Source organism: Barbatula barbatula, assembly GCF_947034865.1.
Source record: "Barbatula barbatula genome assembly, chromosome: 3".
Classification (NCBI taxonomy): Eukaryota; Metazoa; Chordata; class Actinopteri; order Cypriniformes; family Nemacheilidae; genus Barbatula; species Barbatula barbatula.
This window is the reverse complement of record NC_136764.1, coordinates 14594313-14618900: the sequence shown is the minus strand read 5'-3', so window position 1 is coordinate 14618900 and position 24588 is coordinate 14594313. Positions and strand designations below refer to the sequence as shown.

The following is a 24588-nucleotide window of genomic DNA, read 5'->3' as shown; positions in this document are numbered from 1 at the left end:
GTGTATTGATCCATGGTGGCCTAGCTATTTTCCAACAGCAAGTCTGACTATGAGACAAACTGTATTTTGCGCTGAGAACGTCAGAGCAAATCCGTCAAAATATATAGCTGAGCTTAACTGATAGTGAACCAACGAAAATTGGTTTGAGTAACATATAATGTAATATTATTATTAACAACTGCTTTTCTCCTGTACATGCCAAAACTTGAAATAGTACAGCTGCATAAAATGTTTGTAGAATAGACTCATTTGCCAGGCAACATATCTTGATAAAACCATTAAAAAAAACAGTATATATTTTTCATGATAAAATAGCCTATGTTATTATATTATATAAATGGGAGCAAGTTATTACAAAATGATGCTGTTATAGCTCACTGATTAAACTGTTACATTGTGAAAAACGAAAGCCTCTTTAATGGGCAGTAATGAAACGGCTTCAACTGGTCTGCATGATCTAAGAAATCAAATTAACATAATTAAAATGTATAATGTGAGGTGAGAGAGCTGCGTTTCACAGACCAATTGAAATTTACAATATCTTAATCAACCAGTAACCAACAAAGGGGTATTTTTAACATACATTTCTCATAACTTTCTCATATCTCAACATCTTATTACTGTGTTTCATTCCTATAATGCTTCTTCATTGTAAACAGAGTTCTTTGTTCACCATTTCCACTATTTGTCTTGTACTCTGCCTTATTAGTCTAAGTTTGAGAGGAAAAAAACAACATAAAAGCTTTTAGAGTTACTTAAGGGTAGGCTTTATTCAGAATGCCACCTTCAACCAGTTTTACAGTTAAAAAGATACAGGAAAATACAAGACAACAAACGAAAAAGACTGGTATAAACTGGTATTTAAATAAGGGATTCATATACAAGGCATAAGCACGAATGCCAGTGAATATTCTGATGCTTCTAAACAATGATGGATGTCTGACCTACCCAACATGATGCATTAGACAGACAGAGGAAATAAAGAATTTAGGGATTCAATCGCATTCACACTCGACCCCTTTTAAACGTGGAGTGGAGATGCTAATGAGAAGATACAGGAAACAGTCAAAGGCAAATGGAGCCATTTGGTTGCTATATATGGAAATTCTGTGATTGATGTCTGTGTGTCTCTCAAACATAAATCTCATAAAAAGGCCTAGGTCATATTTCACCCCAAAACCTGAAGAAAAAATGTATTAAATTATATTTTCACAACAAAACTGAAGCATATTTGAGAAGCCATAGTAGTGATGTTGTGTGAAGAACACATACAAATCTAATTGGTCCTAAAAATAGGCCTTATTTTCTTAACGCACCATAAGATTTCTTGTATTTTTTCAGTTGATTATGGGGTTCCCAGGGCATTCTTTTTGTAAGCTTCCATTTACTGTTGTGGATTTAAAAAAAAACACTTCTGTTGTGCCTTTAACATTCATCCTGTGCCACATGTACAACAATACAGTCCTTAAACAAAAATAGTGCAAATAATAAAGCACATTTAAATGAATGCAGCGAGTCAACAATTGCATATACAGGTTTCGTATATTTGCACAAACACAAATAAGACTTCCAATTTATCACACTGTGAAAAAAAATGAAGACACCTGAAGTCTATAAAAGAATGCCAGTTTGATATAATAAGTGTTAGGAAATAATTTAACTACGCTCTGGGCTGAAAGTAGATGAAACTATAACTGGAAATAAAAGAACAAAAAAACAAACAACAAAATCTCCCTGCGAGCTGCCTGTGTATGCTCAGTTCAAAAGAAACCCCCTTGTGAAATTCAAAATCATTCGAATGCTGACTTCTAAGAACAAAAAAGAACGTTTCAAAGTAAAAAGTCAGTGCATGTCACTTTCAAAAAGGATACAAAGCAAAACCCAAAGACAACAAAACCTGCATCAGTACGATGAAGATAAACCTATTCCTGACCAAATCAAGCATGAACAAAGCCAGGGTGGGGCTCTTTCAAGAAAGAGAAGACACCGGGCCTCAGATACTGCATGGCGGTAGGTTTCTTGACTCCTGTGGTGTTGGGGAGAGTCGCTACCTCAGAAGATGTGTTTGAGGTGTTTGATGCCATAGGTCTTAAAGAACACCAGTATGATAAGAGTCCAGAGGCCCAGAATGAAACCATCTGGAGGGTGCCAGTTTTTCTGCTTGGGTTTCTGTGAAGACATGAGAAGAATTTTAAGAACATTAAAAGGACCACATGAAAAAGCAAAAGATATTTAGAGTTTGATGTACTACACATTTACATGATGTATTATACTATACATTACAGAAGTGCAAACATCACCATAAAGCCCAAATGTGCTTTGTGAACACGTTTTACAATGGTTTCACAATGAGGCTGTTGTTTCAGGATGGGTTGAGGCAACTATATTAAAACCCACAACCCTTTAGAAAGCATTAACAGGAAAGCAGTGTGCAACTAGGCTACGTTTTCATAGAAATCACAATCATGTACCATTCATAACCTATTTTACTCCTGAAAAAGAACACGCATTTATATAGCGAAAATGTACTTGACTTTATACATCAGAATGGTAAAAGCAGCCATTTATTACAAAAATGGAGCCTAACATGATAGCTTTGAAAGTTTGCAGTTGATTGCAGAGGGCTACTTTCCTGGTAGCCACTTTTGACCAAGAATTGGAAACTGAAGGTCAAGTTCAACTTCGAGAGCATCTCTGCGTTTCAGAATAAAAATACCTCTTTTTCAAATCCGTACAATTTGGGGTATTACAACCATAATCTTTATCACATTAACATTAACCAGCTTTTGATTTTAGATAGCGTTTTACAGCTTCAGAACCTTAAATACAATGGCTAAATAGCTTTTTGCAAAGAGTTAAAGTTTTTAGAAAAAATGTAAGACGCCAAACAACTGCCCATCTTAATTTAAGGTCAGAAAACGTAGGAAAGACTTGATGAAAGGTTTGATGAATTTAAACTCATTATTGTACAAATCCTTGACAAACATAAGAAATAAAAATTAATGAAAGGAAGGAAAGAAAGCAATGAATGAATGAAGGGAGGAATAAAGAAAGAAAGAAATGTGTACAAATCGTTTAGTATCAAGTCTCATTTCTCCCCACCCCACTTACAGCTACATCATCACTTTGTGTATTAATATTATACATTTAAATGAAACATGCATCACCAGACGTGCATTTATATGCTAATGAGGCTTGAATATTCGACTGAGAAGCAAGATTGAACCTCTAAAGAGAAAATGGTCATAACTTTTCCAATTAAATTGCAGGGATGCGTGAGAGGCCGCGCTCTCAAAGGGTCTTGCGTACACCACGTGACCACAACCTCATGTTTAACAGCAGACCTTTGCTATCAACTGACGCCCTGAACCCCATCTCAACAGTGACCCCCAAAAAAAACACTCAAATAATCGGACTCGCAGATACCACAGACTGCAGAAACCGGGAAAAGGGTTCAATGTAAAACACAGAACTCGGAGGACGGGTACTTGCTTTTAAAAGCCTTTCATATCTACGCAGAAGAGAATTTATTCACATAGGTGATGACTTTTGCTCCAGCAGAGTAAAAACAGCAGTAATGAGCAGCCTTCATCTGCATAATTTATCACAGCAGAGGGTGGAGGAAAGCGAAGGGGATGTACGCAGTTCTGAAGTAGTTAACCTCCACAGATAAGAAGAGCCTGGGAGGGTGCAGACTGTACATAAGGGGCCTTCTCACATGAATGAACAGGGACTGATGGATCGGGTCTGACAGACAGTTCGTTCTACCTCAGGGAGCAGCCGAGGAATGGGAGTTAACTAGAGCCATGATACAGAGGGGGATAGGGGGGCTTAGCTGGTTCACGTGCAGCAGCGGGACATTAACGTAAATAGCGCTCTCAATATGGATATTTCTCTTAAACAAAAGCACCGAATCGCTTCATAAGACCTTTAATAAGACCACAGAGACGTGTCGAGCAGTTCTTTGATCGATGAATGCACTTTTTGCAGCATCAAAAAAACTGCCCCCCATTCTCTCGAAATCTACCTCTTGGAAGTAAAATGATACGTGGTTTTATAACCGCGACAGCATTATTCTTCAAGAAGAAAGTCATATTCGGTTAGAATGCCTTGAGGGTGAGCAAAACATGAGGAAAATGTCTTGCCTGAAATATCCCTTTAAAGGAGAGTCATTTGAAACCTTGATGACTTTCTATCTTCTGCCTAACACAAAAGAAGATATTTTGAAGAATGTCTGTACACGTTGACTTAAATTATTTTTGTGTCTATACAATAGAAATCAATGGGTACCAACATTGTTCGGCAACCCACATTCTTTAACCGGTTTTTAATGACGATTTTATGGCTGTAGATAAAAACCACATGCAAGTTACAACGTTCTATAATTCTTCCTTTTTCGTTTTGAAGTAAGTGCAGAACAATTCACATTGATGTCAAGTAGAAAGATCAACAGTAGTAACAGATAACCTTGACTTGTTAGGGAACATGTATACCATACCGTATTAGTTTCCATGGTAATTATGAACACTCACTATGTAATGCTTGTGTAAATAGAAACTAGGACACATACCTGTAAAGCTAGAGCGTGAACTTACATTATTTCACACTTTAAAAGATTTAAAAGGAGCCATAACATAGAAAACTGTATTCTGGAAGATGGCTGCAGGGATTTATTCCCATTCAGACACTAGAGCATCAATGGGGTCAGACATTGATGGTTGGGAGATGCGGTCTGCCTCACATTCTAAATCATCCTAAGGGTGTTCAATGGGGTTTAGGTCTGGGCTTTGTGAAAGTCGGTTTTTCTAAACCAGACTCAGTAAATCATTTCTTTATGGACCTCGCTTTGTGCACAGGGGAATTATCATACTGTAACAGAAAAGATACGACCCATTCTTCTAAAAATGTTTGTCTAAGCCGTAAAGGATTGCTGTATGCCTGATTATATGCACCTGTTAGTATTGGGTGGGTCTGGAAAAGCCAAGCTCGCAAATTAGGAGAGTGGCGGGGTTCAGATACTTCTAGATATGTAGCGTATTAATGTCTTTTAAAGTGATAGTTCACCCAAAAAGGAATTCTGTCATCATAAACTCTCTTGTCATTCATTGTTGATAACCAAACATAGGTAATATACCCATTCACATCTATTGTATGGACACAAAACCAATTCAAGTCAATAGGTACCACCGTTGTTCAGTAACCAACATTCTTCAAAATATCTTCTTTTCTTCTTTTGTGTTCTGCAGGAGAAAGTCATACAGTTTTGACATGACAAGAGGATGAGTAAATGATGGCAGATTTTTCTTTTTGGGTGATCTATCCCTTTAAAGGAATAGTTCACTTTCAACATACATTTTCATGATAATTTACTCACTCCTGTTGTCATCCAAGATGTAGTTACATATTACGTGAAGTCGTGAGCTTGTTTGCTGAACCGAGCAGGGCGAGCATTTGTGTTTACAAAGCATATACATTTTTCTTTTTTTTTGTTGAAAATTACAGATCGTTTCACTAGATAAGACCCTTATTCATAGTCTGGTATCGTTTGAAGCCCTTAGAAGCTGCACTGAAACTGTAATTTTGACCTTTGACCGTTTGGAGTCCATTGAAGTCCACTAAATGGAGAATAATCCTGGAATGTTTTCATCAAAAACCTTCATTTCTTTTCGACTAAAGAAAAAAATATATACATCTTGGATGACATGGATGATGAGTAATTTATCATGAAAATATATGTTGAAAGTGAACAATTCCTTTAAGCAACTTGTCGTGAACAAAAACATCATTATATTGATAAAGACATCCTAAAGACACAATAGTCACATACATATCGAATGTTTTCTGTGCAAGCAAAACACCTAAAATAAAATTTTATGTGGTACATAGGACTAAATAAAATGCCCCATAGGTATAAAATATGACCAATTTAATATACCAAAATATATGATTTATGGTGAGCATCCTAATACATAAAATTGCTAAATTACCATTTTGTTAAATATTTTATTAATAAAAAATAACATCTGATGGTTCTGTATGTACACAAAATATTGTCTTTTTACAAGACCACTGCATTTAAACAAATCTCATTTTAAATGTTCCATGTAAAAAACAAACTTAGTAAACTTACTGTATTTTCGGAGTAAAAATGTAATCAGTTTCGACCAAAATAGTAATTTACAATACCATTGTTACCAACCATGTAATTTGTAATCACAAAACACCCAAACCTTTTCCCAAAACTGTGGTAACGTGACGCCATTCTTCCAGAATGTACACTCAGCCTTGATCTCATCCTATTGCGCGAGGAAATTATTTTCAGTTTGACTGGTTCACAACCCAGCCAGAAAAGGACAAAAGGAAGGAACAAAAGCATGCCTCCTCCTTCAGCTCTGATTCCCTAAAGCCATGAGGCTGAAGCATCAATATGTCAAATGAACAAATAACTATTCAAAGCTGAAGACAAGCCTTCTCAGAGCAAAATCATCACAACAAGCCAAGTAATTGAGTTTGGAGAAAAGCATCTTCAGCTGGGTACACCATGATTAGTCTATGACATTTAAGCTGGATTAACAGTTAACGAACAGTGTAGAAAGGGGAAAACCTCATCTGGAGATAGATGCTTTGACGCAGGAGACATCAAGAATTCTTGGAAGATGGGGGTTATAGTAGTGCGTTGTCACTGTCGTGACCCCACACTGACTATGCCCATCTCAACAACATTTTCGTTTTTTGGAACGAGTGAAGGTCTCATTTTGGGTACTTTGGTTAATTTACATATTTTGGACTCTTTTAGTGTGTCTGTCCAAAAATACACCAATTTAACACAACTTTGATCATGACATAATCTGAATGCAACAAGGAACGCCCAAAACCACAAAAGACCACAAAACTTTAAAGGTCATTCATTAGAAGCAAACATATATTAAAGGCTTTCACACAACGTCAGACATTAACTTGCCTGCAGCTACATTACAAATCGAACATGTAAGTGGCCTCTGAATGGAAATGGATGAACAAAGCCATGCATTTTCAGTCTACACAACGTCTGATGAATATCTGACCGAATGTGACTGCAGGGGAAGAAACTGAAAGGGTCTCCATGGAACTGAAGATGATAGAGGTGTAAAAATTGAACTCTTTACCTAGCAGAAGTGAAAGTGAAGTGAAAGTGAAAAAGTGAAAGTGACCTATTTGTCAGTTATGGTGAACCATACCTGAAATGTGACCTCTGCACTTAACCCATCCAGAGAGTAGTGAACGCACGCACAGCAAGTCGTGAACACACGTACACCCGGAGCAGTGGGCAGCTATCACTGCAGCGCCCGGGGAGCAAGTAGGGGTAAGGTGCCTTGCTCAAGGGCACCTCAGTCGTTACCTGCCGGCCCTGAGGATCAAACTAGCAACTTTCTGGTCACGAGTCCGACTATCTAACCATTAGGCCACGACTGCCTAATGGCCACGACTGCCTAATGGTCTGCCAGAAGGTGTGATTATAAATCACATTTCAATTCTAAACACATAATCCAACACCAGTGTTAAATATAAGTATTACATCATTTGTACATGCAAATCAATAAACTGTCATGCTAAACACAGCCGTAGAAAACAGACACTTGCACTTCTGATTCTCTGGGCTCATCTCAATCGTATATACTTTTCTTTTGCAAACTCTTTTCTGAATAAATGTTATTTAACTGCTGTGTACATTTTAATTGGTAAGAAATGCTCAAGAAAAGTTTTTATGGTCAATTCAAATATTATTCTAATATTGTGACCTAGACAACATAGCATTCAAAATCTTGCATTAGTGGTTGACTCAGATCTAAAGAGCCCTTTTAAAGTCTCTCTCTCGACCCCATGAAGCAAGATGAGTAAATCACAGGCTTGGTGAAACACACGTCCAGTCAGTATGAGTGCAAACTGCATCAGGAGGCTGAATGTGTCTGCAGTCCTCTGCTATTCCGAATCGCTGCTATGCCACGTCGCTACTATTCAATTGCAAAATTTCAGTGACAGTGACCGTCTGCAACCTTCAATCAACAACTTTCTTGAATAAAAATGACTTCTGCTCGCACTGCAAGTCGATCACACCGTGAGTGCCCCATACTTGCCATTTTGTGATATAAACCCTCTTTGCTACAGTTTTGTAACAATAATAATGCAAAAGAGCAGAAATGGCCATGAACAGGCTTTCGTGCTATTTTTGGGAACTCATAATGCACTGTGTCTTCCTGCTTCAATCCAAAAATCTGTGGCACTTGAAAACAGTGCTTCATAATCACCATTGTACCAAAGCTATTGTGCCTGGAAGAATAAAACTAAATTATACTTGAACAACACTGTATAAATCATTTTGTTTACCAGAAAAAAAAGTATATAGACTTTGGATATAGTGTAAACCACTAACGAAATTAGTTTCCGTTGACTTCAAGAATTTAATGAAACATTTTTTAACGTTGTGTCCAAAAGTAATATGTTTGTGAAAGACTCAAGCCAGCCAGATTTCATTTATGACCCTCCTCAAAATACCAGGAACTAGCAATAATAGGAATAGACGCAGAAAGATAAAGCGAACGCAAGAGTATAAGGATGGCAAGACAGAGAGAGATGAAAGGTTGTGATGCAGTCAGCATGAGGCCGGTAACACTGTGGGAGGGAACGTCCAATCACCAGATTCCTGAACGGCTGCTGGAGGATCAGCTCATCACAGCCCTCAATCTCCCACTGTTCCCTTAATTTCCCTGTGCTGTCTGCATTACTCTGCGGCTTTTTTCCTGAATACAACATTCACGTGTGTATGTCATTTCCAAAGCTTGTTGTGGCAGTTTGATATCCCGATAATACAAGCAACGCCCATGAATCCTTAGCAAAATGCCGTAGTCAATTTCTTTAACCTAGTGGGAACTGTACAGCGACATCCACTGCATCAAAATGAATGAGGTGACCCGTCATCCACAATTCAATATGGCAATCGCTTTCCTCTATCTTTGAACATTTCCTGAAGTAGCATGCACTCAAAAAGAATACTGAAATGTGTTTTCAGATGTTTGGTTCTGCCTCTAACATTTGGTCGGTTTCTATAAAGATGGTTTGCTTATAATGCACATTTACATATTTGTTAAAATAAACTTGGAACCAGCTATAATTGTTTTATATTAATATCCAAAGTTAATAGAATAAGACAAAACGTTATTCTACATATAACCTATGCTGAAGGAAATTTGTTAAAACATTTGATTTTAGATGGACCAGAAAAATTGTTGTACAGTACCATAAAAACAGGAGAATCCTTTACCTAAAATCCATTACGCCTCACCCAGCTCCAATTTCTTTGCTGGTTATAATGGGAGCCAGCTTTCACATCAGTCTAGCCAACTTTGTGAAAACTTAATGTGCTGAGGACATTATCCTGTTCCCCATCCATTAACGTTAATGCTTTAAGGACCTGGTGCGGAGCTAATTTTCCATCCCTGATGGATACCACCATCCCTTTGATAGAAACACATGGAACTGGGCCAGCGCCATCAGTGGAAAAGGAGTCTGTGTGAACGTGAAGAAAACCTGAGGTCAAGCACACACTACGTCTCAAACTACTTCATTTATGTATCATCTATACAACTAATCACAGACTTGGTGCGTTAACTGCAAGATCCTCTGCACGCTAAAAGACAGCTGCCAGCAGGCAAGTGCAATCTGCTTCTTGTCACGGTTTCTGATGCTGAATAAAAACGGTGAAGATGACAGGCTTGAGACTTGTAGTGTGTACTTACTTGGATTTCCAGAGAAGCAGACAAAGCTTCTTTTATCATGACAAATTGGTCATTTTAATACATACTGTGTAGCATGTTCATATTTAACAATAGCGTATGGGAAGGTGTGCCATACTGGGAATTTAAAATATGTATTTTTAGGCATGTCATGACACCATATTCAAAACATGGCATAGCCTTGAGTGCTTTATTGCTGTTATAAAATAGTAACCACATAATATCAATTTTTAAACGGATTAAGTAACAAGTAAGTAAAAGTGAGTAAAAGTAAAAGCTATGTCACCATTTTACACATCCTCTTGTCATCTCTAACCTGTATGACTAATTCTGTAGAACACAAAAGAAGATATTTTGAAGGATGTTGGTAACCAAACCACGGCGGTACCCATTCACTTCTATTGTATGGAGACAAAACCAATGCAAGTCAAAGGCCACTGCAGTGGTTCTGTTACCAACATTCTTTAAAATATCTTCTTTTGTGTTCTGCAGAAAGTCATACAGGCTAGAAATGACAAACAAATCGCATCAATTCCTTTTTCTAAATTAGATTATCAACATCTACCAGCAATGTACATACAGTACAACAGCTAGATACTACACAACATATTTAAAGACCTTATTCCTTAATTATAGCAAACGTTCGCAACGTTAAACAAATATCATCACATTTAACTAACTGCATGACGCCATAATTGCAACAATTACCACAGTTGCTTTGATTTCAACATATAATTTAGTATAAACATTTTTGTCAAACCCTCTCCTGCTGTTATCCACTTCAGAACCATGAATCATATTCATAAGAACTATGTCCTCATACTGAACAGATTTAACTACAGACTTACCTGATGAATTATTTGAGAAACCGGAAGCTGGTCCACATACGTCAATGATTCAACCTGTAGAGCGGCATTCCCAGATCTGAAACAGATTAAAAAACGACGTAATCCTTCTTCAAACTAAATGTTTTCAAATGCCCTCTGTGGTAAATCCACCACAACAGCATCTGCAAATTCAACAAACAACTTATTTAGTTAAAACAAGTGTTTTGTTTTGTCAAAACAAGTCATTTGTTTTGACTAGAAAAAAATCTGGGAAATTTAAAGATCCGTCTACTCTAGTCACATTACTATGCATGGGCTGAGAATGCAAAGACCTTGCCAACGGACAACCTTGCCCTCAGCAATTGCCCACAGTCTGTTCATTTGAGTGGTAGGATGATGTTTCGGGCCTGATCGCGGGCCAGCAAAGCTCTGAGAGACGAGACAAAACCCCTCAGAGTCAACTTCAGCCCGTATGTCTGTGGCTTCATACATGAGTGGCTGCTGGAATTAAATTCAGGAGGCAGCTCTCAATTCCACACAACAACTGACTGAGACCGGGTGTGATCTGGAGTGGAAGGGCAGCAAAACAAACACAGAGACTCAATAATGAATGGGAAAGAAGTTGAGAAAAGCAGAGAAAGTGCACTTTGGGCCTTGACATAACCTTGCACAATTTCCCCTCCCCGCAGTTTCTCTCTGTATAATATGTATCAGTATATTTTTCTCGAGAAAATATGCATCCGGATTTGGCTCGAGCAACGCTATTATACGGTTAGAAGGAAAATAAAACGATTTGGGGGGAAAAAAGAAGGCTTTTCAGATATACTTGGGGTGATGTGTGGGCAGTGATTGACAGGTAATTTCAGAGGTGTCTGTGCTATTCACTGAACAAACAGCAAACAAACTGAAAAGTGTGTTTGCATGACGAATGAGGATCGGAGGTTAACAAAAAGAGTACGGAGCAGCTATATATCGGAGAGTGGGGGCGATTGGTAATATATTGGTGGCCTTGGCATTTCAGTCAACAAATCACTTCTGTATTTCAATGAGAAGCCGGGGATCAAATTCATGGCCCACCGGGGATGAAGCTTTTTCTATTAGCTGACAAAATAGCCTGTCAATCTAGCCGTGTGTATGGTATAGCCACATTGAACCAGATTTGGTCTCAGTTCAAATGGCTAAACTTGAATTACAGCAAACAGAAAGCAGAGTATAGATCACATACGGTGTAAGAACGTAATGGTGCAAAAAAAATTCACAGCCCAAATACTCAGCATTTTAAAAAAAAGTACACAAAAGAAGATACATATTTTGAAGAGTGCTGGTAACCGAACAACGATGGTACCTATTGGTTTTGTGTCCATGCAATAGAAGTCAACGGGTACCGCCATTCTTTACTTACCCACATTTTTCAAAATATCTTTTGTGTTCTGCAGATAAAATGAAAGGCATGCAGGTTTGAAATGACAAGAAGGTGAGTTAATGATGACCGAATTTAAATGTTTGGGTAAACTAGCACTTTGAGTAACCGCCCTTGTGGTTTCCAAAGTAGATATGACACAAATACATCGAAATCAATTAAAAAAAGAAAAGAGCACACCTCTCTTCAACACGCCAACAAATCTGAGGTATCACACTTGCCTGTAGGACAAACGGTAGAGACATCAAAGTTTAATACAAGCCTTGTTCACAATGACATCAATTAAATGGCCGGAGGTCACTGAGTCTATGTGCTTTTGATTGCCGGTGGACGTTTCAGAGGAAATCCGTTTTGTTATCACCTCCTGCACTCGGCTCAACTTTGTTACATCACCAGCAGTCACTGCCATTAAAATAAACTCAAATTGAAAATAAACGACTTCTGGTTCTTTTGTCAAAGCAAATCGCTTTACATGTTTAAGCCTCTTGGGGCTTTGTTTAAATCCATAACACCCAAGTATAAACAATAATAATAACGATTCTTGCCTTCGCAATTACCTAGCATTTCCATGAATTTAGAAAACACACTGTAGCAAATGAATCGTTTAAATAGAGTGAAAATTATTCACACATCTGTCCTGGCAATTTCGCAACTATTTTACACAATAAACTTTTAAGCAGAGTTCATACATTTATGGGAAAAACAATCTGAAGGTGTCTCGGGAGAGGCCAATGTGTACCAGAGTGCGCACTCTCATTTCTTTTATGCCCGCGCCGCACCTTCTGATTTATTTTTCATTTCGAAACATCACCTGACATTTAATTACTTTGAGACTTGAGACCCGCGTTAGGCAGTCAACATCATCACCCTGGGCAAACCTGAATTACAATACACTCTCGTAAAGACTGGGCACGTATCATAAAGAGGAGATGGGAGTCTATTAAACCGTCCTCCTTTGTAAAACTTAATTTACCTAATGGAAGCCCCCCCCCCCCCCGATACAGCGACCGGGACTGCGGAGGCGAAAAACAACTACGGAATGCTTTAGTATTGTCACGCTTTCACTGTCATACTAGAGACATCTCATAGGGGGAGATATTTGAGATGGGATTCTTTTGAACACACTGGGGAAGCCAGTGTTCTTCGAAGTACATATGCTAACATTTAACAAATCGCATTCCAATCTCAAAGATGGATTTGAGCCGGGAGTCATAAAGTGAAGACTATATTTCCACTTGAATATGTAAATAAAAGTATGATTGATGGCTACCTTGATTCCACTGCTTCCGTTTTACATACACGCTTCTCCAGATGTGACAAAACCACTCCCTATTGTCACAGGTCACGATAGAGCTCAAAGGAGCAGGCATTAGACAAGGGCCAGTGGAGTAAAAATCAGACACGCGTCCTTGACAAGGCAGCCTGATGGCGGATGAAAGTGGAATGAGCTAGCCAAGCATGACAGCTGTAAGACCCACCCTCAGGTGCATATGCTCCTGCTTCAGCCACAGATGTGCTCGTGTAGAGTGAGCTCTTTGGAAATGCATCACGACAGCCGGTGACGGTGGGATAATTGACAGAAGATAAGAGGTGGAAGTTTACGGAAGCAGATTAAAGTAGGCCTGACCTGAAAGATTTAGATAAACTCTCATCTTGTATGCTATTTAGCTGTAAATTATTTTCAAGATTAGAATGAGGTATAATGATGTTTATATGAACAGCTGTTTAGAGTCAAAAAGCAGATTTGCAGAGGTTTTGCTACATATAGGCCTAATCATTATCCGTTAACCTGCCCGACTGAGTAACAAAACTTTCATGCTTTAATTTCATGTCAGGTTTGTTTTGACATCCCCATAATAATTTTATAATGACACCATTACTTTGTAAAGCAAGTAGAGTGTGCAGTGAAACAAGGCTAAACCGTCATCTGGCTTTAACGTTCTCTCAATCTCTCTCTCTTTCAGTAACAAACTAATGCTGGAACTACGAGAATGTTTTAAAATGTATGTATCAAAATAGATTTCCAAACATTCTTTTCGATTATCTCTAATGAAATAAGATTTTTGTACGAACAAGGATTCCTACAACAGACGTTATGGCTCACACAGAGACCTGACCTCACTATCATCGAGTTTCATCCATAAGAACAAGATGCTTTTCATTTCATTTAGCAAATTAACGTTGATTAAGAAATAAAATCAATTTAGACATTCTTTTTGAAAACATACTGTACATCTTTTTTATATAATATGCTGCTACAACCTTTTACAGTATTGTAGTTTCCAAGTCGAAGAAATCTCATTTGATTAATACAGTTGATGGCAGAGAACGTTTGTAAATGTGTATTGATATTTTCAACTCGCACACTAAAGCAAAAATAAACGTATAAATTAAAAACATATAAATAAAATTCAAAACATTTTTGGGGGTGACGCATCTAATATGCCTAACATTTGAGCACTGTTGTATGACAGAAACTGTAGGTTCGGATAAATCAGGATTCACGTTTATTTGATTTTAATAGTGCGCTGAATTGTGTGCTAAAAAGTCAAACAGACCATAGATTAGATGGAAATACTAAAGTATAAACTCTCCTTTATGACACTATTGAATCTAATAAGTCTACTAAGTCTGATTTATCCAGTAAGGTCCATTTACTGGCTGTATTACTGTCAGTATATGGATTACTTGTCAAACATGACATACTAGTGCCATCTTGTGGCCTTCATAATCGAAACACGATTGTTTACTCAAAAGCATAGTCTGTCAAAATGTGTATTTCTTATCACGTGTTATAAATGTTTTAAGGCTCTATTTAATAATATAATGTTATCATGGAAAGTAACAAAGTGTTAAACAGTCCTACGTGTATACTGGAACCCACGTGACCTGATTAGCTTATTACACAGTAATCATGGTCCCTGCAGTATGCAACATCATAATCAGGTCATTAGGGGAGTCAATGTGACTAATCAGATTTTAATAGTAAACAGGCACAATGTCTTTAATGCATCAGTACATGAGAGTGTTTGGTGTGGAACATTAAGAAATTGTTTCATTAGGACTGGCAACTACACAGTTAATTAAAACACTTTCATTATGCAGGACCAATGAAAATAAATCATTATTAATGCAGAATGCAATTTCTTCAATAGTTCAATAGGAGCAAATTTGTAAAATCCTTTATTCCAAATAGCCCTTTGAAGTGTCCAGCTATTGCACTTAGGTTTGGAACCACTCCTAAATACAGCCATTTTTTTCACAATTCTTTTTCTTAAACAAACAGTTTTTACAAAAGCATTACAAAAATCCATTAATGGTTAAGTAAACTGTTTGAGCGTACAGCATTTCCTAATGTTACCTTTGATGTAATGAAGGTTCAAACTGAATAGGCTTATTTACGACCCCAGAGCACTTTTGCAAGAAAATGTAGGTAAAATGACTGTAATGCTTACCTCTCAATTGGCTGCTCTATAGGGGAATCAAGATTTATGGTTTCCTTGGTGATCTCCACTTTGCGCACACTACCGAAAAAGTCTGTGATGAGGACGCTTCCGGGATCCCTCTGAAACAGGTCAGTGCGGTGGCCTGGTGTGGATACACACTGACTTTGTGGGCACACCTTAAACTGAAAGAAAAACGTGTCACACGTTGTCTTTCAAATAGATGATAGAAACAAGCAAAGAGATAATACTGTAGGTCATTTTGGGTTGCCAAAAAATATGAGCACACTCATTCTTGAGCTTACTGCAAGCTTCCAAAAAAACAGACAACATCATTTGCATTTTAATAACATCTGTCAATGCAGATCCAACGATGGCAAGCATGGACGGGGTATTAATATGTGGTCTTGCGAAGTCTTAGGAGTGATGATAAAATTGATTGAAAATGGGTTTAGAAAAGACAAACATGTGCTTAAGGAACCAGTAGCAAAAGAAAATTTTACTGAAAACGGGTTTAGAAAAGACAAACATGTGCTTAAGGAACCAGTAGCAAAAGAAAATTTTACTGAAAACGGGTTTAGAAAAGACAAACATGTGCTTAAGGAACCAGTAGCAAAAGAAAATTTTACTGAAAACGAGTTGTTCATAATGTTTTTTAAAATCAACTTAGATGTTAAAATCAAATCTATTTTATCCGCCTTTTTTGTACACTGATTTAACATTTGTAGAGGTTTAGGCCATTATCAAAACATCTAAATTTAGTAATGTGTTCTCTTTAATCCACTCTAAACTCTGAAATAATCCTTTCTATAAGACCACAGGATCACATATTTTAAGACCCGATCTTGTCCACCTAGAATTATGTGCATTTTTAAGTCAACATGAAATTATTTTTGCACATATGAATAAAACAAAATGCAATGTGAAAAATATTCCACTGTATCCCTCAAGAACTGATTGGGTCATAATTGGACATTTCATAACAGAACACAGAGCCACCCCTGAATGAGTTTGCATGGACAGGATGAAAATGTTGTCACAGGAATCAGGCTCTACATTTTTTAAAACTATAATATCAATGTTTGCTATTATTAATGTTAACTAGATCAACCAATGGCAAGTTATTACAAAGGAGCTACAGTAACAACAATAACCGACATGTTTAACCAACATGCTTTACACATAAATGTAAATATGAAACCGTTTACAAAAAAAAGGTAATTAACAAATCATCACTACACCCTTAAAGTCCCCAAACAAGATGATTCAAAATATTTATCACAAAAATATAAAAAAAAACAATGATATAAGGAACATTCTTTCTAACGCAGTACGGTCATCCACATATCTCACAACATTGTAAATACTTGACAGACAAATAAAAAAAACCTAACCCTCTCTCTTTCTCTCAACAGGTATTTGTCTGGCTTTTGTTGAAACTAGTAACTTTGTATTAGCACTAATGTATTATTGCTCCGGTATGACATATCTCTTATTGCTCCCTGAACTCTCTGTAATAGGGTTGTCACGGTACCATAAACAGGTCTTACGATACTATACTAGCTGAAGTACCAATCTCGATACAAAGGTACCACACGATGCTGTGCCAGGTTCCTAATTCGAATCTATACATAAAACACAGATTTAGATGAAACATTTTGTATTTACTAAAGTAAACTGTATTATACTTTGCAGAAGAATATTTTTTGTTTTAGTAGTTTACTGTAGTAAATACTAAAGTACACTAGATCATTTTTCAAATGTGGGACACATTTCATTGGTACAGCAGTCTTTATAATGGGAAATATAAGGCTTACTTTAAATGCAGAACTAAGGCGGTCAGTAGATGGCGTACATTTTCACTGAGTTAGTGAATCATTTAACCACATCGTAAACGCTAATTTGACTCATTATCTCGTCCGCAAAAAGGCAGATGTAGGTGTTCAAATGAATATTAATGTGCAACATTAACTATGGTACTACGATACTACTGTTTCAAAAATTGAGAGGCAAGTTTTTGCATCGCGATGCTACCGTAGCCGTGCAAACCTATAAGTCGCTTTGGATAAAAGCTCCTGCTAAATGCCCAAATGTAAACTCTGCAGCATTTAAACTGACACCACTGATTAAAAAACGTATTGTATGTAAGTCGCTTTGGAGAAAAGAGTCTGCCAAATGCATAAATGTAAATGTTAAGAGCTCAGCCTGAGGCAAATTGAAAGCAAGAGTAGAATATTTTCTTAAGAGCATACTTGACGCATGCTAAGCAATTTCCAAATGAGGAGAAATGAACCTTTGGCTGGAAAATGGCATTATATTCCAGCACAACTAACACGTTAACTGACAGGCAAAAATGAATGCAATCATCCTGATGAGAGTGAGTGGGATCACTGAGGAGAGAGAGATCAAGTGGCCATTTTTCAATTCAAGATTAAAACCTCTCCCACTGGAAATCCATAATATCACTGCTAATCCAAGAGAAAAGAGACACGGGAACAAAAAGCAGCAGAAAAAAATGCTTTTTGTTGGACCTGTTTGATCTGGGAAGGACGTGGATGACAGGGAAGATCAAAATGGGTTGTGGGAGTTGGTGGGACTCCAACCAGTCAGATGAATAGAAGAGAAACTGCAGTTCAGCCAAGCCTTCAGAGAAAAGGTCTGCCTCCTGACTGTTTCAAAGCTGTCTGACCTACACCTATATTAACCACTCTGTTTAAAGTGGCATGTTAAGAGAGATGCAGTCCTTTCATCTGAAGTGATGGGATGTCTGACCTCAGCTTTCTAAATCTAGACCAGGTTTTACTGTATATCAGTCTGTGCACTTCCTAGAAATCAAACCTACAGTATGAACCTGACGTTACGAGCACCATGCTGATACTACAGGGCTTATCTGAATATAACATTTCCTTTAATTTCGAATGGGTAGTTGACAATTATGCCGTACACCTGGTCTATGGTGTGACAGCAGATATACAGTTAACAAAATGTTAAAATTATTTATATTTAAAATTAAACTTATTTATATATACAATTGTCAACTACCCATACATGAGCAAACGCTATAAAACATAAATTGGTAGTTGACAAATAAACGTGTAAATGTGTCCTATAGTGTAAAATACTAACAATGAAGAGAAATAACTCTTATGGTTTTTTTTTTTTTTAATATAAATATTAACAACATAAAAATGTAATCCTATTACTAACCTTTTATTTTCCAAAAATGTTGCTATGTCACACCATTGGACACATGTACCGTATATTTGTCAACTACCCACATACAGACGCATACAGTAAACTTACCAGGTCATTCATGTTGGCCTGGCTGGCAGGATGCACTTCCTCCAAGAACTCCAGTAAGTAGAAGGTGTACTTGTCCATCAAATGGACTCCTATAGCCAAGTCTGGCTGGTGCTGTGTACACAAAATATTGATGAAGAAATGTATATAAACTTCCTTAATACAATAAAAAAAAGAAAACATGTGGAAAACAAAACCAACGAAATAAGAAACAATGCAGCGGATAAAATTAAATGAGTGTCTGAAGGCTGTTCACACAAAGTCTGATGTGGCGAAACTAAATAACAAATTGCTTTTTTGCACAATATTCAAAATATTCAAAGCAAGTCAAGTCAAACTTTTTGTTTTGCCTTCTGGAAAAATATTTTAATGCCGAAATTAAACTGTTTTCCAAAGAAACAATAAATAAATAAGTCTTATGAATGGCATCTGAATTATTCATTGATGCATAAAACTTAGGGTTGTTTGCTCATTTGTAAATTGCTTTGAACATCTGCTACATGAATAAATATGTCAAATGTTGTCCTTAATCGTTCTACAACACTTCATATTAAAACCTTTAGACTGCTCCAGATATAAAAAACTAATGCAAATTAAAAAAACTAATGCAGAACTACACTAGTATTCAACAGCCGCATGGTTTAATCTGTACAAGGGGATTACAGATGTGCAAGAGATCAAGTGCGTCTGGTTAGACTTACTGAGAGTGAGTCCTCTCCAACCTGGCTGCTGGCCAGGGCCATGATGTTGGGTGAGTAAAACCTCTCATACATAGAGGCTCCCTGGCAGGTGTCTATGATGAACAGCAACTCATTATACCTGCAGGGAAAGGAGTTTGGTTTTATCAGCACTTCTTTTTTTCTTTGTGTACTAATGCAATCTATGTAATTAAAGTCAGTTCTGGTGTAATGAGAGGCGGTTCAGGCCGTCTCAAGGCTGTTTTCGCTACACAAAATAACACGGCACTCCTCTGCAAGTTGTTGCCACAGTAACCGAAAACCTGGCTTCCATTAAAGCTTCATTCACCAACAAATATAATAAATATTAGACACCACTTCTAGCCCATTCAGCCGAGCTGGAGAGAGAGAGTGTTTGGATCACATGAAGCCAAGATCTAATGGGGGAGCAATGTTGCACAAAAGGGGCTTCACTCATTTATTGGATCAAACCAGCAATTAACACATTGATGGCACAAAACATCCTGTGCAGTAGTAGCTGAAGAGTGTGGTTGTACAGGCAGAGAGGAAGTTCTCATTGTACTTCACACCAGCCTTCCACAATATTGACACAGCGCTGGATCCTAAACATGCTATTAGAGCATTTAACAGCACATAATTCACTACACTGTTGCAGGGGTTCAGGCCTGTGCATTAACACAGTGTTATGTAAAGTGCAGGAGTCACATAGAGCAGAATAAGTTGCTGCATGTTGAACTTGTCAGCAAGAAACATGCGTTTCAAAGCTGAGAAAGAATTGGTTGTGTGTTAATAGGAATAACTAAACAATGAATAAACTGAACATGCTTATTAGCTAAAACAGTCAAATACATATAATTGAATACAATTATCAGTATTACAATTGCACATTATTATTAGCATGTATATTTTCTGAAGAAAATGCAAGTGGAGTGAACGACAAAAATGCTTGCAAATGCAATCGTTTTTTATAACGTGCAAGGAAAAATTTCACAGAGTTGCATTGGTGCAAGTGCGTAATGCGAACTTATATTATATATTATGCAAAATATTATTTTAACATTAATGGGATTTATGAGTGGTGAATGACGCGCTTGTGATAAGTGCAGGAAAGAGCAAGAGAGCTTGTGCACTCCCTGAGTCTAGAGCCCTGGATAGGGCTAAGGTGGTTGCCAGGGTGTTGCTATGCAGTTGCTAAGCTGTCCAATTTATAATATGCACTTTATAGCAATACAAGATGCCTGTCGAAGCAAACACCACTAATATGTTAGATATCGCTGATGTCCTTCTGATCCCTCGTATCTCTATTTTTATGTTTTTGCCATATATCATTATTATTAGTCACCCTTTATGTTTGTCACAAGGTTTAGCAAAAAAATAATCAAAAAGTATTCAAAAGTGATTGTCAACTTTGACAACACAGTGTTTAAAAAGTACAGCGTTTTCAAATTTGGACATACAAAGTTTCGGAAGGACAGCAACATTGTTCTATAAAAATTTCAGAGGGTCATGAGTTGTGCCTATTTGAGCACTGTGTCTAGTTACCTCCGCTTTTGCCACATCTGCTCAAAGGCATCGGCCAGCTCAGTGTTGCTGATCTCTTCAGAATCCTGGAACTTCAGGAAGCCATTTCCACCATGACCTTTAAAAACACAGATTTATAGGTATTCAGGCAAAGGGAGAAATAAGAATGAGAAAGATATTAGAAATCCAGGAACCTCACCTGTCAGATAGATGAGAATATTGCTGCGGTCATCTGACAGCAGCCTTTTGGATCGAGGGGTGCTGGGAGGGAGTCGACCTGTCAGGACTCGCAGGAAATTCTCCACCGTGACCTGCACAGTCAAAGAAAAGTCTGAATTCGGTTCTTATTTACTGAATTTAAATGAGAAATTATGATTAAACAGAACACATGTGACCTGTCTGACACAGCTAAAAAGAATAGACCAGCTTGGGTGGCATTATTGTAAAATAAGGCCGGGCAATAGCAGCGTCACCTCGTAGCCACGGTAATCCACTTCCACGTCATCTCCATACACATTGAGCTCCATGTTCTTGTGGCTGAACACGGTGGCTGGTTTGGGGTTTCTATAGTTACAGGCCATATCATCGGCCAGCATCAGCACGATGTGACTGGGGAAAGCAAAGCAAACACATCTAATTAGAGCAGACGGGAAGATGGCTTGAGGTTCCGGTGTGGTTAGAGACACCAGCACGATCTGGACACAAATATCATCGCCACTGGAGAACACAAAGTAACTAACAGCAAAACAGTGTGTAAAATACTATTAAGATAACATGTCAATATAATGAGAATCCCAGGAGGTATAAATAGTTAAATAATTGTATCCCAGGAGGTAAAATAGTTAAATAATTGTATACGAGCAGACGGGTCCAATTATACTGGTTCAATAGGACAGTTTGGGCCAATTAAACTGTGCTGTTATAGTTTCCTAGAGTCTACAGACATGAGAATAATTGACTGTGTAAAAAGTACCTGTCTGGAATACCCAGTCTTTTCACACTCCTGTACACTGAAAGACTGTTTGCCACATGGCGATAATTGAACCAGAACCTAGATGTGCAGACCTAAACATAAACATGATTACGGGGTTAAAAATATTATGAGAAAAAAAAGGCCATGTTATCCTCAAAAAGTGTGTGTGGGGGGGGGGGAGTACAATAATGACATTTTATTTTCATTTTTTTTATTCATTTGAAGCACAACAGTGTCATAAGCATAATGACTTTCTGACTTTAAACGATATTCCTTACATAGTGTAATAACATGTTCACATCATAAATATTCCTAATAATTTAACTTACCAGGACTGCCCAGTTGTTGGTATGGCCACTGCTGAAAAACTCACTAGCTTTGGTCTAGAAAACAATCACAATGAAACTGCACTATTAGCAATGTACTACTAATAAATGAACAGGACTTAACATTCAAAGTAAATTTAAACTTACTAAAGCCTTACAAAAAATGTACTTTTTATTGTCACGTTGTTTTTTAAGTTAATCAAACTCTTAAAAGGCAAACAAAATTATTTTTTTTCCAAGTGATTCTGAAAAGAAGAGAAATCTATCTTTAATCTTGTGATTTATTTCAGAGTAAAACGGAAAAATGAATGAGACGATAGAGAGAGGCTTGGGTTTTCTACTAAGAATCGATTGGCTCTAGAAAAGTAGGAATTTCATTCAGAAAGGAAACTGGCAGCAGATTGAGAGATGGAGAGGAGGGGTTAACAGATGTTCTGCTCAGGCAGTCAAACTGACATCATCAGAAAAAGATAGTCACTCAATAGTAGTGCATTTTCAGATTAGAATTAAAGATTTTTTAACAAGTTTACGTAAATTTAGTGTTAGTAAATGGCTCATGATGGTATATTGTTAAATGATTACTCCACAGACACAACGTCTAAAGTAAACTGAAGGATAAGAGAGACAAAAATTACATGGAAGATAATCCCATATTGTTGTGTGTCACATGAATAAAAATGGTAAATATGGTATACAGGAATATGTTATAATTATCATGAATTACAAAAACAGTTTGAAAAGCTTCAGTGTTGTCCTTTTTTGACAACAGACCTTTACAGTTTGGGAAACAAAAACATTAGATTTTTTAAAATAAACAAATCTTCATAATTACAACAAACAATTGCAAAATACAAAAGAACATTACTGTAAAGAATAATAATGACAAACAATCAGAACATTCGACCAGTATTTTATGACCTGTTTTAACAGAAATATGTTAAAGTGTCGGGAGCTACTGGAAAACCAATTCCATGCTTTTATTATGCTCAAGTTACTGGCGTTTTTTAACGTCTGTTGCATTCATACTAACGTTACTGGAAAACAGAGGCACGTAAAATAAGCTAATCCTCGATATATACTCATAGTTATTCACGGTATTTTAAACTGTACACAATATTGTTCATTATTACGATATGTTGCATTACTTAACACCAACAAGCTAGTCCACGAGCTGGGACTGACCCTGCTCTACGCTTCTTCACGTACAATGAATCACAAATACTCTTTACAGCAGACATAAATGAAGACACTTACTTCAACATAATTACTGTGTGCCCGGGTCATGGAACTAAGCAAATATGTAAGTGTACATATTGCCATTAAATAGTAATTATCCATTTTGGTTGTCACTGTTTAAGTGACGGGTAATGTTTGCAGGCAGGAACCGCAAAACTTCCGGTTTGCAGAACATCTCATCTTTCAAAATAAAAGTCACAGTTCTACAAGGCAAACACTTTACGTGACTTAACATGAAAATGTATCAACGCTGAAAAGAAATAGTAAATATTAGAAACGTTTACATATATAATGTACAACATTTTAATAATTGATGTATTATTTAGTAATTAGCATAAACAACATGAATCTGTCTTTATAAGTTTCAGTTAAATGCTTTACTTATAATTTAATATTTTGGTCAGGTCACCACTAATGTCCTCTTATAAAAAGTCTCACTGGTCATAACCTTTAGGCCCGGTTTATAAGTATCTCTTTTTAGTTTTTTTTAAATAACACAAGCATCACACAAAATGACAAACATTTGCAATATGTAAGCCGTCGTCACCTTTAAACCAGCCAGATGCATTTCCGGAACATGGAAAAAAGGATTATTACTAAAAATAAAATCTGTCTGTTTGTTCATAACCAAGACACTGCATCCATCACTGCCCGCTCAGACAGCAGCAGCTGGCAAAACTCATCTCACATGACAGATATTTAAACATATGAAACATTTTCTTCTGAGAAAACTTGTTTGATTTACGTAATAATGTGTTTTAGAGCATGTGCAGGCACTGATTTGAAGACATGGAAAAATGTAATTCCACTGGGCTTAGATTTGGAACAAAGTTCATAAATATTTCCATTAATCTTAGTAAAAAATAGGCTAATGATGGTGGGGGTGTATTTTGATTAGGGGGATCTTTGATCCTATTACTCTTGGAGTCTATGCCACTATCAAAATCCAGGAACATTTGGTGTGTGTGACCCTGTCTGACTGCTGTAATAGTCTGATGAAATCAGGAACACGTCATCATGTCCTTATAAGACCTAGCAATACATTTTCTGAATTGTTCATGTTACTAAAACAGA

General features: G+C 37.1%; 1 protein-coding gene across 1 annotated transcript; it reads right to left on the bottom strand.

Moving 5' to 3' along the window:
- Positions 1 to 747: 747 nt before the first annotated feature.
- Positions 748 to 23714, bottom strand: pigk (phosphatidylinositol glycan anchor biosynthesis, class K). Its single transcript, XM_079453509.1, has 11 exons — positions 23533 to 23714; positions 22282 to 22335; positions 21953 to 22044; positions 21453 to 21588; positions 21179 to 21290; positions 21001 to 21097; positions 19462 to 19579; positions 18764 to 18874; positions 15473 to 15645; positions 10619 to 10694; positions 748 to 2169 (listed from the first exon to the last, which is right to left on the bottom strand). The coding sequence occupies exons 1-11, from the start codon at positions 23614 to 23616 to the stop codon at positions 2053 to 2055; spliced, it is 1170 nt and encodes a 389-aa protein (XP_079309635.1). The 5' UTR covers positions 23617 to 23714; the 3' UTR covers positions 748 to 2052.
- Between the last annotated feature and the right edge of the window lie 874 nt (positions 23715 to 24588).

Excerpts from the sequence above, each read along its gene's own strand:
- pigk (XM_079453509.1), bottom strand. The coding sequence starts at position 23,616 with ATGGATAATTACTATTTAATGGCAATATGTACACTTACATATTTGCTT. Across the intron at positions 15,646-18,763 it reads AGGCCAACATGAATGACCTG|TTTAAGGTGTGCCCACAAAG; the intron begins GTAAGTTTACTG and ends TTTTTCTTTCAG. Across the intron at positions 2,170-10,618 it reads TTTCTCAAATAATTCATCAG|AAACCCAAGCAGAAAAACTG; the intron begins GTAAGTCTGTAG and ends ATGTCTTCACAG.